This window comes from Ursus arctos, unplaced genomic scaffold, assembly GCF_023065955.2.
Source record: "Ursus arctos isolate Adak ecotype North America unplaced genomic scaffold, UrsArc2.0 scaffold_8, whole genome shotgun sequence".
Classification (NCBI taxonomy): domain Eukaryota; kingdom Metazoa; phylum Chordata; class Mammalia; order Carnivora; family Ursidae; genus Ursus; species Ursus arctos.
In genome coordinates, this window is record NW_026623100.1 from 12,003,235 (window position 1) to 12,029,500 (window position 26,266).

Sequence of the window (26,266 nt, forward strand, 5' to 3'; positions counted from 1 at the left end):
GCAGCTCTGTCAGAAATTACCGTGACCTGGTCACTCCACTTCTAGCAGATAATCCTTGGGAAACCATTTCCTCGGGAACGACAAGAACTACTCAAGAGGATCCTTACTAGAGAGTTATTTTAGAAGACAATATGGTTCCTTGACAGGATGGAATGTTTTTCACCCATTGTGTACGATCTCTATATGATTGGAAGGAAATAGACAAAACTGAACAAGGCTTTTCTACAGGGATCCAGATTGTTTTTGTATTTTCTTTACATTTTTATGTATTTTCAAATTACCTAACAAAAGTAGATTTTTGATAAGGGTGCTCGTATACATGTCTTTTAAAATCTTCATAAGATATCTATGGAAATACATTTGCTAGGTCATGAAAGTAATAAAAAGTATAGGCACTGTGGCCACAATTAAGTAAAATGTGTGGAAGGCAATGTGCAAAAATGAGCAAATCCATGGCAAATGACCAAAAGAAAAAATACTTTGTGGAAAAACTCTTCAAAGGATGCTAAGAATGTCTCTTCAACATTGTAAATTCAGCCCTGTGAGTAGGCCAACCAAATCTCCATGTTTTCAGTTTTTATCTAGAGGGTGCTATATGCCTTACTGCAGATTACAGAATAAGCCACCAGCAGAAGCAATAATGACACTTCTGAGCCTTTCCACTGATCAGCATGCCTCCTTTGAAGAAAAAAAAACTATGGATTCAGCCCCTTTAGTTCACACTTCCGTCTCCAAGTCCAGGTAAAATGCTGACATTGAAATAGAATGGACGACATACTTGAAAGTTATGTGCCTGAAAAATTATTAATTAGCAAAGAACAGTTCCAGAGCAAAAACAGGAAAAACTCCTTATGGATCTGGTCTTAGGTGCCCTTGGAAAACAACTGATAATTCATTTTTTGGAGAAAATCTTTGGGTAGGACAATTGGATTGCACTTGGAAACACAAATGGTCATTTAAACTGTGGATACCCAGGGGCGCCTGGGTGGTACAGCGGTTAAGCGTCTGCCTTCGGCTCAGGGCGTGATCCCGGCATTGTGGGATCGAGCCCCACATCAGGCTCCTCCGCTATGAGCCTGCTTCTTCCTCTCCCACTCCCCCTGCTTGTGTTCCCTCTCTCGCTGGCTGTCTCTATCTCTGTCAAATAAATAATAAAATAAAATCTTTAAACTGTGGATACCCAAAAACAAAGAATCCAGTAGGGCGAGGCTGTTCAAGGAGCAATTTTCTCTTAACAATAGAGGCCTCAACAGTTCTTCTCCAGCTTCTTTCTTCATTGGCTCTGCGCCATTTTTTACCCTCATCCCCTGGGTTGTCATTGCATCAATGGAGACACATGCCACTTGACCTTCAGGTCCCTCATTGACCTCCCTGGGCTATTTTCCTTACTGCTCATTTGGTTCAAGACATTTCCAGCTCATCTAAATACTTGGAGTTTTAAACTCATAACTATTGTGACTTCACTGGCTAACCTGCTTATTTCTCAAGTCTGCAAGTGTTACTTACTCCAGCTGGTATTCCTCAACCATCTTGACTAGGTTGGGTCAAGGTTATGGGAGCAATGTGCTCTTCCCTAATAGCATCCAGTACTTACCTTTTTGTAACACCCATTCATTCGTTCATTCATTCAACAAGTATTTCCTGCATTGAGTGCCTGCAATGTACCATGTACCATTGGGAATGAGAAAGGCCCTGCCCTGCCAGAGCTTAGGTTCTAGCGTGGGAACAACAGACAATATATAAATCCTCATTTTAATATCTGACAACAAGTGCTATGGAGAAAAACAAAGGAAGATGAGGAAATGGACAGAGGGATTGGGGCCATGCTGTTTTTGATGCGCCGACCAGGGAAGTCTTCTCCAAGGAGGTGACATTTGAACGGAAGCTTAGATGAAGTGGGGGGTGAGCCTCACGAAGACTTGGGAGAAGAGTGTTCCATGTGGAGGAGACATGAAATCAAAAGGTCCTGGTGTGACTGTCTCCCTCAGAGACTCTTCCTCACTACACTCACTGAGGGGTTGGGGGCACCTGGCATGTAGCAGGGGCTTACCCATGTGGAGACCATATGGTCAGATGAAATTTATTCTCATGTCCACCTGTACACCAGCTTTTGCATCTGTTATTTTATCTGCAATGGCCTTTTTTCTCTCTAAGTGCATCCCTTTTTTTAAACATTAGCCCCAATTTGTCTGCTCTGGTAAGCCTGGCTTGCTTGGGCCCCTGCCCTAGCACATTTGATCACACACCGTAGCCACAGGACCTATGGGCACCGCACGAGTCTGCACAGCAGACACCTCAGGAGTGGATGCAGTGACGTGACTCTCAGGTGGGCTCTTCAGGGGCTGAGCTGTCCAACTTTGAGACCACCGCCAGCTCACGAGCAAAAACAAAAAGGCAACTGCATGTTATGAAACAAGGCGATCACACTGTTGGATCAAGCTCCCTTCTCCACCCCCCAGTGGGGAGAGGAGGGGCCACCTGCCTCCTCCAGTACCTGCAGGCAGAAGACTATGGTGTCCATTTTTACAAATTCCTAATTGTGGCAGTTGAGCACACTTGCCCCGTCCATCTAACAGCAGCTGCCACTCTCTAGCTCCTGGGACAACAGCCTTGATTATATATATTTTGTAAATTTCATTTCTGCTTCCTTTTTACTGTTACACAGTCCCAGAATACTTGCCCCTTGCCCTGTCATAGGTGACAGCCAACCACAGCCACTATCTCTATGACAGGTACTGAATACTGACAGAACTCACACAGGCAAACTGTAGACTCACCAAGACTTCATATTTCATTTTTTATTACCAATCAAAAATAAATTCCATATATTGTTTAGCAAATATTATCATTGTCTTGTGACAAAAGACACAAGAGTCATAACAACAAAACTCCCCGAGAGTCAAACTCATAACAATGCCAAAATAAATCACAAAAATATACAAATTAAAATCTTATGCAAAATAAATATGAGTTATTCGCTACGGTGGCTGTGACTTGCCTACCCATTTGGAGGCCATTTGCAACTGTCTCCCTCACATGGGAAGACACGCAGGGGTGGGTCAGTTCCAGGGTACGGCTCGGCCCAGGAACCAGAGGTTGGAATAGGAAGTGAAAAATTGCACTGGGAGGAGGAAGTCATCGGACCAGTAATATTTGGAAATAATTATGACCCTCTGCAAGAAGTGATTGTAAGTGGGGAAAGGGAGGGGTTGAGGGACCATCTGTTGGTAGTAACTGTGTGTGCAAAGAGGTAGCTGTGGGAGTGTGTGCACCTGCTCCTTTTACTTCACACACTCACTTGGTTCAGGCCAATGGGGTCTGCTCCACCTGGCACTCAGATCTCTCAGGAACACAGCTTTGCAAGCTCCCGTGTGGACTCAGAAAGCAAGCTGCTCCTGTAGAAAACTGAGGGGTTTCCCCCAACAGGGAATAAAAGCACTGGTGTTCTTTTTCCTCATGACTGAGAACCCATGGGTGTCACCACCTTCTCTCCAGACTTGGGGGAATAAATTCTGTGACTAGGGAAGACTTCAGAACTGGCCAGGGGCAAGTATAGTTGGTGCAGACACCTTCTGGTCCCAAGAGTTAGGATTCTCCAGGCACCTGAAGAACAGAGCACTTGGGGTGACAGAAGTCACTGGCTGAGGAGAGGGTCAATAAATACTACTTAGGTGGAAGGTGTGCAGAGTCTCCCTCGCCTGATCTTGGGCCCCCAGCAACTGTTCCACCCGACAAAAGGGCCAACGTGGCCCTTAGTCCCACAGCCTCCCCAACAGTGGCAAGCCTGGAGCTCTGCAGCAGGGCCTCATTCGGCCCAAGGCAAAGGCCCTGGGGCAGAATTTCATGTGGGGGTGGAGCTCTCAGGACCCAGTACCACTAGCTTCAGCAAAGGCCAGGATGACAACTCAGGCTAGGATTACAAAGATGGGGGAAACAGGGCTGCCAGCTGTGTGCCTTTTAGGTGGAAACCTCCTTTCCTGGGTTTTATAAGTGTGTGAACAAGGTTGGATAAGCCTCAGTCACAGAGGAAAGGGCATGAAGAATCTGCTTAGGTGGGCTTCCCATCTGTCCTATTGTCCTCAATCCCCAAGAGGCAATGGGGTTTGGGGATGAGAAGGAGGGAGTCTGGAAAGAGGGGCTTCATAGGTCAGTGACTGACACTTGACTTTCACTGTGGGGTGGGAAGGGGGATGGTCTTAATTGCTAACAGCACAGATGCCCATGACCAGATTCCCTCCTGGAACTGAAAGGAGTATCTCAGACAAGTCACCCATAACGTGGATGTTCTCCCACCTAGGGGGAAACCTTTGGTGAAAGTAAGGGCAGGGCCTGGGGAGCAGGAGTAAGCAATCTTAAAGGTGTGAGACCCCGCTTAACACTCTGAGTCAAACCAGGAGAGACAGGGGTGAGCACAGTCCTCAGCCTAGCCCAACTCACCAGGAGAGCCCATCAGCAGAGTTCTAGGAAATTCCAGGATCCAGCGGTTGATAGGAGTAGGTATGCTCCTCTCTGTAGCTGGGAGTACCATGTCCCTCATCACAGTTACCCAGAATCCCTCAGCCTCAGCGACGTCAGACAAGCCTCAGTGCATGTGTCCAGGCAGTTGTTCTCAGCGCTATTTGGTTCTTTGCTTCCTGGAAGGAACTGTCTTCCTCCCAAGAGAAAACCTTCCTCCAGCGGGCCTCTGGGATACCATCTCTGGAGGAGGAGGAGGAGGAGGAAGAGGAGGAGGAGGAAGAGTGGGCTCCCTGAGTCAGGGACATAAGCCAGAAGGTCATGACTGGGAGCAGATTATGGCTATTGCTTCCCGGGGTGAGAAACCCTACCCCTTTTAATTAAAGTTTTTGTGGAAAAAAAAAATTTGTTTTAAATAAAGTTCCTTAACCCTGTCTTCCCTTCCCCATTCCTTTCCCCAAACAATATTTAAAAAGAGGAGCAGTGAGCTTAGTTCGGAAATTCTCTCAGTAAAAAACAGCCTTGCTCATGGTAGCTGGCCCACTGCCCTGCCAGTCCAGGGCCGGGCAGCTGCTACTCTGGAGCTATTCAGAGGTCCCTGTCAGAGGCCAGAACTCCCCACACTCTAGGGGCCATCTGGCTACTCAGTTAGACAGGCTATTTGCACCCCTTCTGGCCTAAAAGGCTCCTATCTTCATGTGGGCCCACTGGGGAGACCCCCGCGGGGCTGGCGGGGGGCCCCGGGCCCTCCTGTCAGATGGCGCTCTCATGGGAGGCTTTGTGCAGCAAAGAGTTGCGCTCATTGAGAAGAGTTGTGGTCTCATCTACCACGGGCAGCTCGGACTTCCCGGCTAAGTTCTCCGTGCAGATGGTGCAGCCATCCAGGGGAAACTGAGGGCAGTTCTCCATGCGTGAGGCCAGCAGCCCATTCTGGTACTGCTGTCGAGTGATCTGGAGGAGGAAAGGATGAGGTTCACACAGAGCTGGGCCTGAGGGGCAAACCGTGTAAGACCCGGGGAAACAATGCTAGCCAGGGTTGGGGCTAGGAGTCCAGAAGAGAGGACGTGACGAGCCGGAAAAAGTGAGGAGCAAGAATAAGGAGGACACCCATCTCGGGTCTGGGCCCTCTGTGCTGTGTGTGGCGGATGAAAGAAAGAAGTTGCTGATTCCCAAGGCAGAGGGATCCAATGCCCAGGACGAGGAAGACAGCGCTGCCCTGAGACGGAGACATGGGAAGCACTCACCTTAATGTACTGGAGGTCCATGAGCGCCCGCACACTGAAGTCGGAGATGTACTGGCCCAGGATGGAGCTGCCAAACTGGTTGGTGCTGCCCGCCAAGGTGGCTGTGCTCGTGAGATCCGTGCGGTCCGGGTAACTAAGGGAGGCCGAGCGGCTGAGGGTGGTGGGGTGGGACGGGGAGTGGTCTGTGGGGAGAGACACATGGTCAGGCCAGGACCCCCGGTGCCCCTCACAGCCTGTTGTCTAACCTATCCCATGGACACATGGCAGTGGGGCCCCCACTGGAACGGAACAGTTCTTAAGGACAAACAAGCCCCGACTGCAGAAGGTCTGACCTCATCAAAGCAAATGAGTTAGTTTGTTTAGAGGTGTTGTGCAATAAGTATTAAAAAGCCTACCAAAGCAGAAAACAAAAACCAAAGACACAATATTTATGTCTACAGAACCCCTCATTTCCCCAACAACTCATCGGTCAAGGGCAACACAATGATTACCCCGCCACGGGGGATCAGGCACGGTCCTTGTCTCCATAGCAGCTTGTATCAAGGGACATACACTGCATTCTTTTAAATTATACTAATAGGAAGAATATACAGTTTGTACCCTCTCACGACGCATCCGCACTGACCTCTCAACATGACGCCCTATTCACATCTTAACATGCTTGTAAGAGGTAAAAGTGTGTTCTGCACATGACCCGTTTTGTGTGGAAGAGTCCTGCCCACTCGTGTCTGCTGGGCCCATCAGTCTGACAAGGGGGACAGGGGCAGCAGGTCCCTCTCACAGGAGCCTAGAGCTCCCAGAGCTCCGGGCCTCTTGCACCAGCGGTTTCCTGCAGCCTGGTCCAAGTCCCCTGCTCCGAGGCAAAGCCTGGGGGGTAGTGGTGCAGACGCCTAGTCCCCCAGGGTCAACAAGGACTCTGTGCAGCCCATTGCAAAGAACGGGGCATGACTCAGTCGCAAATGAGGAAGGAACAGACTCCTTACTTTCAGAAAGGGACTGTACCCACAGCGTGCATCATGAGTTCTTACTTAGAGAACACTTAGAAAACAACGAAACGCACAAAGAAGTTAACTGTGAAGGCATGCTGGCTTCTTTTAAACAAACAGGAAGTGGACTAGGCTTATTTACTTAGTTGAGCACTTAAGTTACTAACTAACTACTAAGTTAGCTATTCTAACCAACAGCTCGGTGAAGAGAGCAAACATTATGAGTCCGGATGACTGAATGACCAACACAGCTTTCACTGAGACTGACCCGAGTACTACTCGGTCTTTGAGCTTCATTCCTGAAACTAGGAGCACAGAGTCTGGATAGTCTGTGACCGGACAGTGCACAACCATTAGAGGGTCGTGTGTGTGTCACTTACCCTAACTTAAGTAACACCTCTGATTAAGATCTAGGAAAGAAGCACCGATACTATGGGTATTACCTAATATTTCACATTAACCATTTGGATGATGGAGTGCTTTTAATTAATGCTCATTAACACTCCAGAAACTGAAATTAAAAACAACACAAATTAGTGACATGGCCTTCTAAAAACTGAGGCCCTAAAAAGAAATACGCCAAAATACAAAACGTCTGTTTCTGAATAATGAAATTATGACACTTCTTAATTTTCTTTTTTTTTTTTTTTTTTTAAGATTTTACTTATTTATTTTAGATGCAGAGAGAGACAGCGCTAGTAGGAGGGGCAGAGGGAGAGAGAGAATCTTAAGCAGACTCCACACTGAGCGTGGAGCCCAACGCAGAGCTTGATCCCAGGACTCTGAGACCATGACCTGAGCTGAAACCAAGAGTCGGTCGCTTAATCAACTCTGCCACCAGGCACCCCAATACTTAATTTTCCTAAGACCTTTTTCCCTTTTCTCAATTTTCTAAATAAGCTATGTTGCTTTTGTGATTGAAACAGAACAATAAGGGGGTGCCTGGCTGGCTTAGGCTGTGGAGTGTGTGACTCTCCATCTCGGGGTTGTGAGTTCAAGCCCCACACTGGGTGTGAAGATTACTTAAAAATAAAATCTGGGGCGCGCTGGTGCCTCAGTTGGTTAAGAATATGACTCCTGATTTCAGCTCAGGTCATGATGTCAGGGTCATGAGATCGAGCCCCGCGTCAGGCTCCACGCTGGATATGGAGCCGGCTCAAGATTCTCTTTCTCCCTCTCCCTCTGCCCTTCCCCTGCGCTCGCTCACTCCCTCTCTCAAAAATATAAAAATTAATTAAAATCTTAAAAAAATGAAACAGAATAATAAATACGTAAAAACGACAGGGGTGTTTTGACTTGGCAATTCCATTTCTGAAAGGATATCCTAAGGACATAATCTTAAACACAGAGAAAGTTTTTTCATAAAGAGGTTTGCATCATGGTGTTATTCAGAACACAGACCCCAATGACTGTACATAAGGGGGATAAAAATGAAGGCACGTGGGGGGCGCCTGGATGGCACAGCGGTTGAGCGTCTGCCTCCGGCTCAGGGCATGATCCCGGCGTTCTGGGATCGAGCCCCACATCAGGCTCCTCCGCTATGAGCCTGCTTCTTCCTCTCCCACTCCCCCTGTTTGTGTTCCCTCTCTCGCTGGCTGTCTCTATCTCTGTCGAATTAAAAAAAAAAAAAAAATCTTAAAAAAAAAAAAAATGAAGGCACGTGTGCTTGGGGGAACACTGTATGGCTCGAACAAGAGAGCTGATGGAAAAGCATCTCTGTTCCTCTATTAGATCAGAACAGCAGGACCCAAGCCATGGAAGCATAAACTCCGGGCCAGTATGGAACAAGAGCAAGTACAGAAGAGAAAAGGGGGCTGAGGTGTTGGCCAAGGAGGACCAACATGGTCCACAGAATCACCCACTCGAAGGCTGTTAGCAGCTTCCCACTTCCTATCACAACCAAAAGCTGGCTGTCTGAAAGGGATGAGTGACTTCTAAGTCACCTTTTTACTTTTTTTTTTTTTAAGAGAATCAATAGAAAAGTTTGTTTTGGGACAGTTGAGAGGGAGAAAAACCCTGCTGTAATGAAGATAAAATGGGAAATGATGGACTCTGGTTTTCAGGACCGTCGGGGCCTCAGGAGCTTCTGTAAGGTACACACCGAGACTGGAGCTCAAAGGCACTTGTAAATGCTCTTAACGTCCTCCAGGGCTCACCAGGCCAGAACTCTGAGGGGGAGACCAGCACCTTCTGCCACCCTCTGCTGCCTCCATATAAGTGGGATGGGAGTCCCGTGAACTGAGTGAGTCAGCCGACACAGTTTCCAGTGAGCCTGGGATAAGGCCTAGGACTGTGACATATCAAAGGCCAGAAACCGCATGTGGCATTGGGCCTTTTCCTCAATACTTTCCAATTGGAATGTCACACTTCAGCTGTAATCGAGAAAAAACAAATAAAAATTGAGCTCTAACCGAACATTTCACACCCCTTCTCTCACTGTTCCTGACAATTCTAAGAAGTGGGCACATGTATTGTTCCCATTACACAAGAGGGAACAAAAGACTGAGAGGAAGTCAGCTCCCGGAATCTTGACTTCCTCATTTTAGCTAGCAACTGCAGAGACAGCATTCACACAGGGCAGTCTGCCCGGGGCCGCACTTCTGATGCCCGGTGGCTGCCTCCCCCTGGCAGGCAGACACCAGCAGCAACAGAATGAAGAGCAAAGCCTGTGAAGAAAGGAGGGAAGTTTTTTGGAGAAAGCTGATGAGATGACAGGGCATCCTGATGTTTGTGAGTGGCCTTGATCAGGAATGCAAGGAAATGCTGGGCTCGTTCAGCCTGGCCGGAAGCAACCCTCCTCCCTTCCCACTCTAGCTGTGCCTCTGTGCGTGCATGCGCGCACGTGTGTGTGTTTGTGTGTGCGCGCGTGCGTGCATCTTCTCAAGGAACTAGGGACCTTTGGGGAAGCCCTTCCAGGACCAGGGCAAAGCCCCCAGTAACTGGGCCCAAGGCCAAGCAGAGCTGGTGCAAATCAGGCTGGCCCACAAGTGTAAACGGAGGGGGGAGATGACCCGAGATGCGAGTGGGGAGCCCCAGTGGCTGCTGGGAGAGGTTAATAGAGCTGTGGTATGTGGGCTCAGGCGATAGGTGGCAGTGCAAACTTCTCCAGCCATGCCGTGTTACCTGAGAGCCAGGAGAGCAGGGAGTTCCGCTTGCCAGGCGGACACCCGACCTGGGTTGAAGGCACTGGAGCAAAAGAGGAAAAGGTCAGCGATGGGTAGGGTGAGGAGGCAGAACATGGAGGCACAGGAACAGGATGGAGAAGCAGACCAGCTGGGGGCCAGTCTCCCTTGGGCAGGGAGGGGGCAAAATGGAAAGGGGGACTCGGCTCTGATGGGGAGGGAGCAGACCAATGAACTCTGCTCAAAGAGGGGCAGAGGCTCCCACAGTGAAGCCAGAGCCCCCCCCAGAAGTCTTCTCTCCCTTCTGGCCACTCCAAGTGGAACCTGAGTGCCTCCAGGTCACAGGATAGAGCCAAGGACTCTGGCCCAAGCCTCTGAAGCATCGCTGCGGAGAAAAAATGCCTGGAAGAAATGTTCCACAACCATGTGCCCTTCTGGACAAGATTTCCCCCAGCTGGCTGGCAAGAGGTGCTCTTGGGAGGGGCCAAGAAGTCCTCCCTAGGCCCAAGGCATCCAGACAGGGGCCCCCTGCTCCAAAACCCAGCTCTGGAGCCTTGTCTCCCCACTGCTTCCTTCCTGGAGCCTGCTCATGCTGGGAGAGGGGCAGAGCTGTGTCACGCCAGTGGGTAAGCTGAGCTGTACCAATATACAGGGGCGCCCTGACCCCCTGCGCACAGGCAAAGCACAGAGGCTCTCCACGAGCCACACACACACCACAGTGTGTGGCCTGCCCCCCAGCAACAAAGTGGACTTTCACTTTCCAGCCTGCAGCAACCCAGGGCCCCACTCAAGGCTCAGACGGGCCATACAACTAGCAAGAAGCTGATCTGGCACAACTAGGGTCTTGCCTGCAGGGTGTCCATTCCGGCCACAAGGTCCCTCTGGCAAAGGGAGCCTGAGCCGCCCAGGACTAGAGAAGCAGAAAGCACCAGAGTGGCCAAAGTGGCCCTTCCCTGGACTTCCCACAACCTCTCTTGGAGGGTGTGTCCAGTCCCCTTTTTGCCCCAAGTCCCTTTATGCCATCAGAACTGCCCTTAACCAAAAGTGTGGCTGAGCCCCCTGAAAAGCCAAGCCCATCTGCAGCCTAACCTTCCTGGTAAACAGGCCCTGGCCTGACTCCCGACCATGGACACCCTGGATGGCCTCATTCCCTACCTCAGTTCTCCTGCCCTGGTCTTCGTGAGCCAGACGCTGTCACCTCCCTCCACCTGCCTTCTCTCACTCTTCCTGCTGCTACGGCTACTTGCTCAGCTGGCCCATTCTGCTATCATACTTGCCCTGCTCCAAGGCCACTCATGGCTTCTCGCTTCCTATCACAACCAAATGCTCCCTGACATGTCCTGACTCCCCAGGGTCCCCCCTACCCGGCGGCTCCCACAGGCTGGTCTCGCATCTCAGGACACACTCTCAGCTGCCTGCACCTTTTGCTCAGATTCCTCTTCCCACCTCTCCCTCCCCACGCTTGCAATCCCGTCGGCATTGGCCAGGCCCTGCTCCTCCCCACCACCCCCACAAGGCCCTGGCAGCTCTGGCCCTCAATGGCCTCGCTCTCCTCTGAGCCACCTGGACTGCCCCAGGTTCTGGGGTGCCAGTCCAAGTCTCCCCCCAAACCAGGTATGCTGGAGGGCAGCACGGAGGCAGCCCAGCGACTCACCAGAGGTGGGCGAGGACAGGGCCATGGTCCCGTAGTAGGAGAAGGCGCCTGTCTCAAACTTCATGTTCTCCTTCCCGGCCTCCACCTCCACCTTCCCCTGGAAGGACACAGGGTCAGGGTGACAAACAGACTTGAGAAGGAAAGCTCAACTGAGGGGGAAAAAAGGACGAGGCAAGAGGGAGAAGTGAGAGTGAGGACGAGTTGGTTCCAGAGCCCTGAAGAGCGCAGGGGCCCTGACCTGGAGGCTCCAGGGTGGCCTCTCAGGAAGAGGCCAGGCAAGGCGGAGCAGAGGCCCGGGGGTAGGCCCCACACAGGAAAGCCCTGCGTCCCCCAGCCACCTCAGCAGGTGAAGACGGCAGGCATGGAGCCAGCCGCTCACCTGCAGGATGAGGATGAAGTAGTCGGCTGGCTTATTTCGGGTGTACAGGTAATGGCGGATGTAGTATTTGTTGTGCTCGTCGAACTTGAGTTCCTGAATGACATCTGGGTACTTGAGTAGCCGAAGCAGGATCTTCTCTGATATCAGAGACGGGCTGAACTGGGGAACCTCTGTAGAAAGAGAGAAGACGACGACTTCACAGGCGGCCCTGGCCGGGCAGCACCAGGAACACGGTCACGGTGCTGGCTCACCGCCCGGGCCCTCCTGCCCGTCGTTCTGCCACCTCCGTGGGAAAGCAGCAACCCCTGGATCCAGACTGGTTAGACTCGTGTCTGCCTGCCTGGGCTGGAATGCCGGCTCCTGCACTGACAGTGAACGACCTTGGGCAAATTACTTAACCTGTGTCTCAGTCTCCTCATCTGTAAAATGGGGATTAAAAGTCTCATGGGGTTGGGTACCTGGGTGGCTCAATCGGTTAAGTGTCTGACTCTTGGTTTCAGCTCCGGTCATGATCTCAGGGTGGTAAGATCAAGCCTGCATTGGGCTCCGCAGCCCTCCTGAGATTCTCTTCCTCTCCCTCTGCTCCCTCTACCCCTCCCCTGCTCGTGCTCTCTCCCTCTGTCTCTAAAATAAATAACTCTTGGGGCGCCTGGGTGGCTCAGTTGTTAGGCGTCTGCCTTCAGCTCGGGGCGTGATCCCGGAGTCCTGGGATCGAGTCCGGCATCAGGCTCCTCCGCTGGGAGCCTGCTTCTTCCTCTCCCTCTCCCCCTGCTTGTGTTCCCTCACTCGCTGGCTGTCTCCTTCTCTGTCAAATAAATAAATAAAATCTTTAAAAAATAAAATAAAATAAAATAACTCTTAAAAAAAATTTTTTTTTCATAGGGTTGGGGCTCCTGGCTGGCTCAGTCGGTGGAGCATACGACTCCTGATCTGGGGTCACAAGTTAGAGCCTCACACTGGGTATAGATACTCCTTAAAAACACACACACACACTTGGTAGGGTCATGGTAGGTTAAACGGGATAATACATGTAAAGCACTCAGACACATGCCTGGCATATGGAAAGTGCTTCATAAATGTCACCATTATTATCATTAGCACCATCATCAATATCCTGTCAGGACAAATAAAGAATTAACACACTGTAGCAAGTGAGGTTGGGAAGGAAGTCAGATTTGGGGGGAGAAAGGGAATAGGCAGGAGCTTTTCAAATCAATCACCCCAGGTCCCCAAAGGGGCTATGAATCATGAGTGAGAAGAGAGGAATGTCATTGATCTAGAGGTCAAGTCCTGCTGGCCCCTGCATATGCAGGTGGCGGGGGGGGGGGGGGGGGGGGGGGGGGGGCGACAAGACCAGAAATGGATCCAGGCTCCTTTCCTCCCCTCCTCTTTTCTTTCTTTCTTTTTTTCTTTCTTTCTCTTTTTTTCTTTCTTTCTTTCTTTTTCTTTCTTTCTTTCTTTCTTTCTTTCTTTCTTTCTTTCTTTCTTTCTTTCTTTTTCTTTCTTTCCCTTTTCTTTTCTTTCTTTCTTTTCTTCTTCTTTTTTCTTTTATCCTCCCTGCTCTCCCAGTGGTTATTTCCAGAATTTGAATGCTTCCTAGAAGTTTGCAATGACAACCCAACAACAGAGAAAACAAATCACAGGGAGCACCCCAGGGATGAAGGGAAGCCACCTCGCTCCCTTTCAGAGGCAGCCACGTTTTCCCTGAACCTTTCACCGGCCACAGCCCTTGTCCCATGGGAGAAAGTAGCCAAAGGCCCAGGATTCCCCCTCTGTGACTGTATCCCACGAACACCTGAGGATCCTCCTCTTGCTCTTACCCGTGGCCAGGAAGCGATGAGCAGCCAAAAGGAGCTGAGGTGAAATTTTCACCTTGAGTTCATTGTCAGCATCTTTGAAGGCTGAGAAGTCGCGTTTGTTCTTCTCAGATACTCGTTTCCGGCTTCGGTTGTCAGCTGCAAGAGCAAGAAGCTAGAACTGAGAACACTGTCCCTGATGACTCAGGAACAGACTAGAACCTGCCCGCCAGCTCCCATCTCTGCAGTCCCCTCTTCCACACACACGAGAAGCAATGTCTGCATCAAGGCAGCGTCTCTGGCTCGATGCTGAGGCATGAAGGCCAGGGGGGACAAAAGTGACCTCCTCTCACTGATCCGAGCACTGTGCCCTCTGCTCACCCCAGCCAGCGTGAGGCATTGAGCTCCTGGGCCTCAGGGTGCTGGGCTGCCACATCCCTGCACTGCGGCCTTCCCACCTAGGGACACATAGAGTGTGAGCAGGAAAGGGGTTCCAGGCCAATGGAAAGAGTGGAACTCACTGTACATATCCGACTCATCCAGGATCTCAGACTTGATGATCTCCTCAATGACGTCCTCCAGGGTGACCAGGCCCAGCACCTCGTAGAAGGGGTCACCTTCACCCTCGTTGTTCACCTTCTGCACGATGGCCAGGTGCGACTTCCCTGGGGGGACAATGCAATGAGTCAGACAGGAGCAAAGGGCCCAGTCATGAGATGCCTCCACCAAAATGTTAACACATTTGGGGTCATGAGTCACTGGGGTGGGGTCATGGGTGGTTTTTTCCCTTTTCTGTATTTCTTGAAGTTTCTGCTGCAAACAGATATTGCTTTTATGAAAAGGAAAACCAGAAGTTTTTTTTTTTTAATTTTAAGGCATTTCATTAAAGTCTTTTTGTTTCATTAGAATGAAAATGGCAAGGTCCTGCCTGGTGCCATGTTATCAGGGTCCCCTGAGAGTCCTGGAGGAGGGAAAGACCCACACTGACAACCTGTGGACAGTGCAGCCATCGGCTGGAGACGTGTGTGTGCCAACTGGACGTGGGGCTCCTCAGACGCTGCCCACGGGGCCTCAAGGGCCACTCACATTCCTTCACCCTGCTCTCCTTGGCAAACGCCCCAGCATGTACCCAAGGGCCGTGATACTGCCCAAGGCAAAGGCTCTCAGTTCCCAAAACCATTAACAAATTAGCCCAGGCTGTAATTAGGCCAGGCAAGTACTATAATTAGAGAAGGGCCACCCCTTCAACCTAAAACAAGAGAAAGTCAGAAGGCAGAGGGAGGGGAGGAGAGACCCTCCACAGAAGCTCTGCAGGGTGGCAGGGCTTTCCAGGCCTTCCTTCCAGGGTTCTACCCTGTTCCTATGCCCCTTGTGCCAGTGTGTGACAGGAGGGAGACAGCCAAGGCTTGGCCCGCACTTCCGTTTGAATGGAACTGTGTACTCCACAAAGGAACACAGGTTTGGAGCAGCCTAAGGGAAAAAGCCCTGGGAGAGCTGAGAAGGTCAAGCCAGGGTCTCCTGGGCAGCTTCCCCTTCACAACCCAGTCTGAGGGCCCCACTCGAAGGACTTCTCTGTAGAGGGTGTTTTCCAAGTCTCCAAGGCCACTGCAGATCCCCCAACCCCAAGATATGCCCCTCAGAACTCCAGAGAGGTGCCAGTTCTCAGGACCAGCATTTAAAACAATGAAATAAAGGAACAAGATAGCAGAGAGCACCGCATGTGATGAGGGGGGAGTACTGTTTTATGCAACTTTCCCTATCACGTGCCGGTCACTGTGATACACTCATCTCCAGCTCTGAGTTGTGGTCAAAAACACTTCCAGCCCCTTGCTAGAACTATGCACGTAGACCAGACCTAGAAAGAATCATGGCTACACTCGATCAAAGACTTCCCAGGCTCTTCTAGATGTGAGCCAATGACAGGGAAGCAGCCACTCAGAGCCAGGACCCCGGGGTCTGACCCCAGGCCTCTCTGCCTGCTGCAGGCTGCCCACCCAGGAGGGCCTTCCAGAGACAGAAACAATGCTCTCAGTGGTCTAAGGGAGTCGGCTAAACTATGCCATCAGGCGGCAAGCAGAGTTAGAGCAAAGCGGCTTTTACCACCTTCCAGACTGGTGCGCTCTAAGACCGGTAATGCCCAGTGCTGGGGGAAACAAGCATGCCCTCACAGGTCCTCTGGCTGGTGGGCAGGTAAACGGGCGCATCTGAGGAGGCCAATTGGGCAGCATGACTCAAAACCAAAGGCCCCTAACTTTGGACTCCGAAATTCCACTGGTAGGGAGCTGGATATCATCTTCTCCAAAGCAGAAAGACACAGAAGCAAAGAGGTTCAACAGAACATTGTTTTTAACAACCTCAAACCAGAAACGACCTAGATCAACAGCAATGGAGCGGGAGTACTGAAGGGGGCCGCCACCGCTCTGGGGAGAAGGCAGCAGGCTGAATGGACAGGCAGAGTGTGGAACGAAGCCCAACGCAGGCTTGCTGGTGGAAGAGCGAGCAGAGGGACAGAATGCCTGGTGCCCGCTGCCTCTGCAGAGACTCGGGGGGCGGGGGGGCAGTGCTGAACTGCCCTGAGATGCATGGAAGAGGTAACAGCAGTCACCTCCCGGGTTAAGTAGAGTCCGGGGGAAGGGCCCTACTACCCCTTATCTAATACTGTTCTATTTGATGGGCAAGTTTTACTCTAGAGTTTTTTTGAGAAAAAAATCAGGGGAAAAACAAAATTAAGGGGAACAAAGGGAACCTAGTGAGAGTCTAGGGTGAGCGAGGGCCCTCTGTGCCTAAACTGGCACAGACTGAGTCCCGGGGAACGGGGTGTGTCTGGATGTGGCTCAGTCAGCAGCGTCTTGCTCAGAGCCTCGCAGTCAGGGCCCCTGCGCAGAAGAGACACAGCTTCAATTACCTGAGAAAAACGTCCTCCTCCCCACTGAACCTCCGACTAACCACAGGCTCACCAGAAATCCTGACACACAGTCACGGGTCGCACCGGGCCTCACAGGGAAAGGCTGGTGGCTTCTCTAAAGGACAGAAATACCCATCCTGCAGAAATGAGCTGATTCCTTGAGCCCAATCTTGTGGCCACTCTCAGCCCTCGGGCCTTCCCTTGGAGGCTGTGCGTGCGGCATAGGGGTGCGTGCGGGCACCCTCTAGAGACAGGTAACTTATAGGTGTACACACCTGGGGCACCGCCCACAGTCACCCCTGCTCTGTGCACTAAGAGCCCAGGGTGCTGGCGCTGACTGTGGCTGGCCAGTTGGGGCCCCACACACAGGTGCTGGGCTGGGGGACAGTCGGTTCCCCTCCGCTGGCCCAGCCATGGGACTCTGAACTGTGTTTGCCTTTTCCTAATTTGTCTGCCCAAAGGGTTTGTTTTGTTTTGTTTTTACTGTTCTTTGCAGTTGGGTATAGAGTTTGGAGGGTGCAGGAGAGGGCTGGGCCAGAGATTCTCCTCCTTGGCCAAAGAGCCTCTCTTGCCAAGGTCACCAGAGACCTCCAGTGGTGGGGTCCCCTGCTCAGGCTGCAGCTTCTGACCAAGGGTCACTCTCCCACTTCCTGGAAACCCTTCCTCTCTTCGGCTTCTACCACACAGCTCTCTTGGCATTCCTCTGACCTCAGGGGCTACTCCTTCTCCCTGACCTCTTTATGTGAGAGGGTCCTAGGGTTCAGTCCTTGGACCTGGTCCCTTACCTCATGACTTTAAATACAAACTGTATGTCAAGGTGTCTCAAATAAACACTTAGGGCCAGCCCTCTCCTGCATCCTTCAAACTCTGTACCCACCTGCTGGCTGATAGCTAGCTAGCTCCTCCTGGATGCCTAACACCTTGAAACCCACATGGCCAAAACCAAGTTCCTGCCCTTCCTCCCCCCAGCCCAGCCCATCTCTGTCTGTCCAGTAGGTCAGGCCATGGGGGAGTAAACTCTGCCTCCTCTATTTCTCTACTCTTCTCTCTCTTAACACTTCTATCAGACCCTGTTAGCTCTGCTTGCATCGGACACCTAGAATCCAGCCTCTTCTGGCAGCCTCCACTGCCACTGTCCCATTCTGGGCCACACATATCTCCTTCTTACCCAGATAGCTAGACCAGCCTCTAGTCAGCTCCCTGCTTCATCCTAGACGCCAGTTCGGCTCTCAACACAGCAGCAAGAGGGGTGACGTCAAGTCACCTCATGCCTCACCAAGTCCCTCCAGCGGTTCCTGTCTCACTCCAAGTAACAGCTCCCCCCCCCCCCCCAGTGACCCAGGTCTCAGGGCCCTTAGTGCTGACCCTCTTACGTCCCTACTCCTCTCTCTCCAGTGCTCAGGTCAGCCACGAGGCCTCCTTGCTATTCCCCACAGAAGAGGCTGCTCCTTTTGCCTGGCTTGCACCTCCCCCACATAACTGGGGAGCTTGCCCCCACCTGAGGTCTTTGTCCAAATGTGGCCCTCTCAGTGAGGCCTACCCTGAGGGCCTCCGTGAAAACTGCAAACCCCTCCTCTAGCACCCCAACCCCAGTCATTAAATCACCTAAAATATACGAAATATTATGGTTATTCATTATATTTATTGTTTATGCCCATCTTCTGCGACACAGGGGCTTTAGTCTGTGTCCCCAAAACTCAGAATGGTGAGTAGCACGCAGCAAGTGTTTAATGAACATTTGTGGAATGAATGACTCGTTCCCGCAGACGTACCTTAGGAGAAATGTAATCAATGAGAAGGGGGAAAGGAATGAAGATTAAAGAAGAATTCTTTTGAATTTTAGCAATTAAGAAGTTTCTGTAATTCAAAAATCATTTTTAGGGGGGCGCCTGGGTGGCACAGCGGTTAAGCGTCTGCCTTCGGCTCAGGGCGTGATCCCGGCGTTATGGGATCAAGCCCCACATCAGGCTCCTCGGCTATGAGCCTGCTTCTTCCTCTCCCACTCCCCCTACTTGTGTTCCCTCTCTCACTGGCTGTCTCTATCTCTGTCAAATAAATAAATAAAATCTTAAAAAAAAAATCATTTTTAATTTACTTTTAAAATAAAAGGGCCAACTGAGGACCTCTATTTATGATCCTCACTGTATGAAATTTAAATCTACAGAATTTTTATTTTAATGAGTTATCTCATTTTATTATTAGTGTCCATTCAACTGGATAATTGGGATTTTGGGGGTGGCTGGGGTGAGAAATGGAACATGAAAATGTAAATAATACATCTACCCCAAAAGCTGAGAAGCCCCCATTTTTCAAAGTAGTCCTTATTCAAAGAAATATGACTGAGGAAATGTAGCAAAATGCTCCTATTTGGCTGATCCATGTGAAATTGTTGATATTTGACTATTTTTGACCAACCAAAATGTCAGCTTCATATGACTAAACCTAAAAGTATGGGGGGTTCAGGAGGGTTTGTTTCTTGTTTATACTTTTCTGAAGAGAAATTCCAACCTTTCCATAGTCAATAGTATTAATTTTATAATCAGAAAGAAACACATCCATTAGAGTAACTTTGACAAAGACTCTCCTACTGCTTCCCCCAGGAACTTTTACACTCAGACACTGCCTGTAAGGGGCAACCTGGCTGTGGGAAAGGAGGCACCTTGAAGCCGCCCTCGGTCTGCTCTGGCCACACCTGGCTGGCAAGCTTGCCCGCTCTGCCTTTCGTCGACCTTTGTCCAGCCAGGTCTCCTCCCAGTCAGAGAGCAACACTGAGGCCTCTTTCATGGCCCTCTCCCACCTGGAACGGGGCAAAGAGTAAGAGGCCCCAGCAGCTGACTGAGTCCCTCCCACAGCCCTTCTTCTTTACCTGCCCACCCTCAGCTCCAGCCTGGGGCGCTCCGCCCTGGGGGCCCTTAGCACTCACTGCCCAGCCCGGCCTGGCCCCAGTTCTCCCTTCACCCTTCACCAGCACTTGAATGGCTGCCTACATAGTCGACTGGGGTCCAGCTCAGCCAGGCCTGCACAGTGACTTCACTCCTCTCCACGCCATAACCCCATCCCCTCTCACCTCGCACCTGGAACACAGCAGACCCCCAGACTCTTTGCTGGATACGTACAAGCTGGTCTTCAGGGGCCCCAGAGAGCCCAGTCCTCCTCCTTCCACAGTGCCCATCTTAGCAAACTGCTGTGTCCTCTTCCCCCCATAAAAAAAAAACTTTATAATCTCTCAAAGACCATAAGAAAAACACATGAGGTGCTGGATTTCAAAGTCCACAAGGTCCTGGAGAGGGCCCTACTCACCAGCTCCGGCTGCCTCTTCTCATGCAGAAGATCCAGAGGCCCCAGATCAGACATGGGATTCCCACTACCCCAGATGGTGTCCTGGGCCTTTTCCTTGCTGGTACCCCCAGCAAATCCCAGCCCCTGACCTCCCAGGCTTCCAGCACAGGCCCTGAGCTCTGAGACACCTCCCTTGGGGAGAGGTGCTGGCCTGGGTGCCAGAAGACGGGGCCACAGGCCATGGGTGTGCACTTGCAGGAGACAGGGCACCCTGATTTCCTGGGAATCCCCCTTTCCTCCTTCCACCCAGGCCAGGGGCAGGATTAAGCTATTAATAGTGCTGACCTCCACCAGCAGGAGGGGCAGCCCATCCCAGCAAGAAGACCCAGGTGAGGCACGTGGCATGGCATGCGTAGGCAAGGAAGCAGAGGAGCACAGCAGCAGGAGACACACCCATGCACAACCCTCCACCCCACCCCAGCGCCCCTCAACAAGCAGGTGGGAGAGCAACATACAAAAAGAAGTTTCCGTAAGTATCCCTAAGCAGAGAGGGCCAGACTGGGGAGGGGCAGGGAGTGAGCTGCTGAATCAGTAAGCAACTTAAAAGAACACTGAGGAGATCCTAAATTTTAATATAAATTAAAATCTACTGTAAGACCACAGAGACTAAAACAGTGCAGTACTGGAGAGAACAATGACATTTTTTTCTTCAGGATTTGGCAGCACGTGTCAAAATGGAAAATGTGCAAGACCTTAGCCTCAGCCATTTCTTCCATTTCTAGGAAAGACCTTAATACAAAGGGAAGACCTAGGCTGGTGTGCAAGCTGTGCCCAGGAGGGTCCGTCCAGCGTAGTTTATGACACAGTACTGCAGCCACTAAAAATCAGGCTGATGTAGACAGAAATTTATTTAAAGAGATAGCGGTTCACCATTTGCGTAAAGCAAAAAGTTACAAAACAAGAAAATACGTGAACTACCCCGGTTTCTTCTGCTTTTGCTTAACGCATTTAAAAATCAGCACGTATTACTTTCTTATTTTTACATTTATAATCAGAAAGGATAAGAATGATGTCTCATATTGAGGGGCGGGAGAAAGCAATATAGCTGGTTCATTGCTGGCTTAATAGAAGAAAACACACCAAAAATATTCACATTCTGAGTGGTGGGAAAAGGGGGCCTTTCATTTCCTAATCATTATCCTCCGTTCTGAAAGTTTCTACAACAAATGTATTACTTTATTTTTACTTTTTTTTTTAAAGGTTTTATTTATTTGGGGCGCCTGGGTGGCTCAGTTGGTTAAGCATCTGCCTTCGACTCGGGTCATGATCTCAGGGTCCTGGGATCAAGCCCCATATCGGGCTCCCTGCTCCGCCTCAGTGGGGAGTCTGCTTCTACCTCTCCTTCTGCCTCCCACTCCCCCCTGCTTGTGCTCTCTGTCAAATAAATAAAATCTTCAAATCTTCAAAAAAAAAAAAGATTTTATTTATTTATTCAAGAGAGAGAGAGCGTGATAGAGAGAGAGAGATCAGAGCAGAGGGAGGGGCAGAAGGAGAAGTAGACACCCCAGCTGAGCAGGGAGCCCTATTGCGGACTTGATCCCAGGACCCAGGGATCATGACCTGAACAGAAGGCAGACGCTTAAGGGACTGAGCCACCCAGGCGCCCTATTTTTACATTTTAATTACAAATATATTACACCTTTCTGCACCTTGCGGTTTACACTCAACATGTCACCGGAGCACAGAACTCCCTCTACTTCCCCTGTGGAGTGTCCCCTGGTGGATGCCAGGGTGGATTTAACCCTCTCCCTTCTGCTGATGGACACACACTTGTTTCCAGTTCCTTCTACTGCAATCAACGCTGCCACGAAAATCCCTGCGCGCCATCATTTGATGCATGTGAGATCCTGATACATCCACAGCCGTGGAGCTACTAGGTCAAAGGGTTTGTGCGCTGGCCAACTGCGTGGTAGGGCTCCCGATTTCCACTCCTGCCAGCATGTTATACCCGGTGGCTCTTGATTCTTTCCTTAATGCCTGATCCAAGGCTAAACACACAGCAGGTGCCCAGTAAGTAAGCCATCAATAAATACAGCCGCTATAGCTGGTCTATGTTTTTAGAAGGAAAAGGAAAACGGAAGGCAAGACAAAAAGGAAAAAACTGAGAGAAGCAGGAAGAAAAAAAGAGAGGAAGTGACAGGAGGGCAGCTGCAGGGAAAAGAGAAATGGAAACGCAGACACTGCAGCCCACTTGCCAAAATAGAAAAGCATTTCTAGACTTACCAAGAGACTTGCCCAGCCGTTCTGAGCAGGACAACTCCACAGCCTGACACTGCACACGCACACAGCCTCTCTGGAACCTTCCAGAACAGGATCTCTAGGGTAGCCATCCCAGACTCCTTCACATTTATTTGTATTCCAAAATAAATAAGTGACTTCAGGTTTTGTTTACGTACAGACTGACAGTGGGCTCTGAGCAGCCAGTCCCCATGGGAAGGGGCTCCTGGCCTCACTCCATCGCTCTCCAGACAAGTGAGAGGAGCTACAGGTGTGGTGCGCCCGGTGACACGGGTTTACAGATTACAGTGAGCACCTTTAACCAGATCAATGCTCACAAAATGGACATTCGCTTAACAAGACCCCTGCAAGGAAATCCCAGAGTGAAGGGCACATGAAGAAGGCAAGCACTGCACTACAAAGTCCAGAGCTGGTCCTCTCCTCCCACTGCCAGCCCTCTGTCAGACAGCAGGGGGAACACCAGCAACGGGGAGCTGAGGAGTGGTTGGCCAAAATAATTCAAAATTTGTCAGGAAAGCGATTTGAAACACAGATTTATAGCCGCCGTCAGTAATGATGAATCCCACCACAAGGGTACTTCGTGCCTTGAGAAAGTAGCATAATGTATGTGCTAGAGATAACATGAAGTGGAAACTACTAGCAAGCCATCTTAAAATAATGATTATTTCACCTTTATGTCTTTAAAAGCTTTTGTGTTTGTTTTATAAACATATGTATTAGTAAAACGGTACATATATACAATTTTTGAATGAACGGAGGTACAAATTTTTAAAACCGTTTTTCCTAATAGGGTGGCATGAACAAAAAAAGTTTGGAGAGCTCCCTTTCAAGCCTGGAAAGGGTAGGCAGACCTTCGCTGTCCCCTCTCAGAGGGGCTACTCGGGTGTCCCCCTCAGGGCCCACCTCCCCCTCAGCTATGGAACAGTGGGGGGTGAGCATGTGCTGAGGAGGGGAGCCCAGGCACGATCCCTCGCCCATCTACTATTCACGGGAGGAAACTGAGGCTCAGGGAAGTCCCGTCCAGGATCATCGCACTTTGAGGGGGGGTTGGAAGCTGGGATTCAGAAATGGGGCTTCTCTAAATATTATTCTCCTTTTAACCCAAACACCCCAAGGGTGAAGCCGTTGACAAGCGGATGTCAGGAAACACTAAGACTGGTCTCTCACCCAGGGACAGGGCTTCGTGCCTTTGATTTTTCATTTAGCCAGCAGTCTCTAATTTTTTAACCTTTTATGATGGAAAATATCAAGCATCTACAAAAGCACAGGAAATAATATAATTACACCCTCAGGGCCCTTCACTGAACTTAAAACAATTAACAACTCGACTCCTGCAGCCGATCTTGTTTCCTCTTCCCTCCCACCCACTACACTGGCTTATTTTGAAGCAAATCTCAGATTTTATCTGTAAACATCTATAAATTTTAGAGGCATTTCGGTTAGCATCTCTAAAAGATAAGGACTCTTAAAACGCAGACCACAATAGAACACAATACCACAACTAAATATGTAATTCCTTAAGATCATTAACATCAAGTGTTCTAATTTCCTCAATTTTCTTATAATGATTTTTACACCTAATGTGTGTGTATGTGTGTGTGTGTGTATATATATATATATTTTTTCCCCTGACATTGGTAACAAAAGTGCAAAGGACATTAAGATCACTTACAATCCTGCCTTCCAAAGACAACTACTGTTATAACTATTTTTGGGGTTTATTTTTAAATACTTTTTAAATTAAATAATTTGTAAATATTTCACATTCTCTCTTTTTCCATGTCATAAAATATTTTATAAATTGAAAAGCCTCATAATATTTCATTATACACATGTGTAAATAATCCCAAACCCCACTGGGCTCTTAAATTGTGTCCCCCTCCTTTTTGTGCCATTATGAAAATCTTTGTAATAAATATATTTGGTTATTTCTCTATGTCCTTCAGGAGAATCACCGGGTCAAAAGATAGGTTTGGGGTTTTGAGTTTCTTAGGTTATCTAAGGAGTGAGGTCAGATCTAATGCTGATTTCTTTGTCCTCAGGGCTGTGGAAACGTCTCCTGGAGGACACAGCCAGGGACAGTTGAGAAAGCAGGGAGGAACGCACAGAACTAGAGCTGTTTTACCCAGCAGAAGAAAATGACGTGCAGAGAAAATGCTGGCCAGGCTGACAATGCCTCCCTGAGCATGGGAAGGGCAGGGGCGAGCGAAAGATTAGGAGGTGCCAAGAGGGGTCCCCAACCATCCGTCAGCACCACCAGCCTCCTTTCGACTTTGGACCCTTACAGCAAACTGCTTCCCCCTTTCCACCAGTCCTCTCTTCTCAGGAGCACCTCCGGCCTTGTCCTCTGTTATCCTGGCTCCTGGCCATCTAGCCTCCCACCCCAGTCCCCCACCCAGGAGGAGCCCCTTCCATAATATACCTCTCTGCTCAACTGCTTACAGACTCGGAGCTCCCTCACTGCCCAGTGAGTCACCCATTCTTTGGCCCTGTTTGTGCAACGAGCTAGTAATCTACAGACGAATCAGTCTAAAAGATGGACCATTTTATTAATGAGCCCACATGGCCCATGTTTGTTTGTCATGAAGACGTAACCGGAAATTCTGTTAAATGCTTAGATGACTGATATCAAGATACATTAAGGCTAGGGCTAGCTTTCTACTCAACTAACCCAGTAACCCCATCCGCGTCACACGCAAAAAAAGGAAAAAGAGAAAGAAAGAAAGAAAGAAAGAAAGAAAGAAAGAAAGAAAGAAAGAAAGAAAGAAAGAAAGAAAGAAAGTTTTTTTTTTTTTACTTTGGTGAACCCCCACTGGTAACTGGTAATCACATAGCACATCCGAAAGTTTACAAACTATAAAATCATCCTAGACCTCACATCCAAACCTGAAGAGGGAGAAAAACTGCAGCAACATTTGAGGTGGGGCTTATACTGTTACAAGTAGAAGCAGGGAAAGAGGTGGAAGAGGGCAAGAATATTACTTGATATGTTCAAACTTGCTCACCCAAACTGGGCTATTAGAAGAGGGAAAAGGACTTAACTGCTAAACAATTATTTTTCCTGCCATAAAACAAAAATAAAAACCCTAACAGAGATATCTTGTAATGTCTTCCTGGGTGGTTGGTTGTTTAATGGCTGGAAAAAGCAGTTGTAGACCTCTCTCTCTCATGAACAGATGCCAAAATTCTAAATAAAGATATTGGCAAATCAAATCCAATGATGTGTGGCAGGGATCATACATCATGACTAAGTTAGGTTTATTCCGGTTATGCAATAAGTGTTTATGGGTGAACATTCAAAAATCAATCGGTATAATTCAGAATAAAGGAGATAAATCATTCAATCATCTCAACAGTTATTTTAAAAGCATTTGGTAAAATTCAACATGTATTCATTATAAAAACTCTTAGCAAACTAGAAAAAGAAGGAAACCTTTTTGATCTGATAAAGAGTATCTACCAAGAAACTACAGTAAAATCATACCTCCTAACAAATTTGGAAAGCTTTCCCTTGAGACCTAGAACAAGGCACCAGTTCAACACCGACCTAGAGGTCCCAGGCAATGAAATTAAGCAAGAACAAGATATTAAATGTATAAGGTTGTAGCAATAAGTAAATAAAACTGCCATTATTCACAGGCAACATAATTATGTGTGTAAACAATCCAAAAGAATCTAAAATAAACTATCAGAATTAATGAGTGAATTTAACAAGGCCAATGGATTTAAGGTCCCTATACAAAAATTATCCATACTTGTGTTATATTATAAAGAATACATCTGGGGCGCCTGGGTGGCTCAGTTGGTTAAGCGTCTGCCTTAGATCAGGTCATATCTCAGGGTCCTGGGATCGAGCCCTACATGGGGCTCCCTGCTCGTTGGGGAGCCTGCTTCTCCCTCTCCCTCTCCCTCACCCTCTCCCTCTCCCTCTGCTACTCTCCGTGCTAGTGCTCTCTGCCAAATAAATAAAATCTTAAAAAAAAAAAAAAGAATACATCTGGTCTTGGACTCTGGCTCCCCAATTCCTTGGAATTTCCTGAGTAATAGAAGTGGCTTTGTTATCCTAATGAACAACTCCAGGTGGGCCCCTAGATAGCTTCAGGGCAGGGCTGGTCACCAGGAAAGCCAAGCATTAGAGGGTCAGAACT

General features: G+C 49.3%; 1 protein-coding gene across 2 annotated transcripts in view; it reads right to left on the reverse strand.

The window, feature by feature from the left end:
• Positions 1–2,768: 2,768 nt before the first annotated feature.
• The window catches only part of CNNM4 (cyclin and CBS domain divalent metal cation transport mediator 4), a 36,002-nt gene continuing 12,504 nt past the window's right edge, over positions 2,769–26,266 (reverse strand). Inside the window, exons 2-8 of one of the 2 annotated variants that reach the window (XM_026487233.4) lie at positions 14,158–14,301; positions 13,661–13,795; positions 11,841–12,010; positions 11,462–11,558; positions 9,809–9,871; positions 5,700–5,881; positions 2,769–5,406 (exon numbers count right to left, since the gene is read on the reverse strand). In XM_026487233.4, the coding sequence (XP_026343018.1) occupies positions 5,209–5,406; positions 5,700–5,881; positions 9,809–9,871; positions 11,462–11,558; positions 11,841–12,010; positions 13,661–13,795; positions 14,158–14,301 (989 nt within the window). In that variant the 3' untranslated portion in view covers positions 2,769–5,208. The remainder of the gene's footprint in view (positions 5,407–5,699; positions 5,882–9,808; positions 9,872–11,461; positions 11,559–11,840; positions 12,011–13,660; positions 13,796–14,157; positions 14,302–26,266) is intronic. The other variant, XM_026487241.4, reaches the window with a different exon arrangement.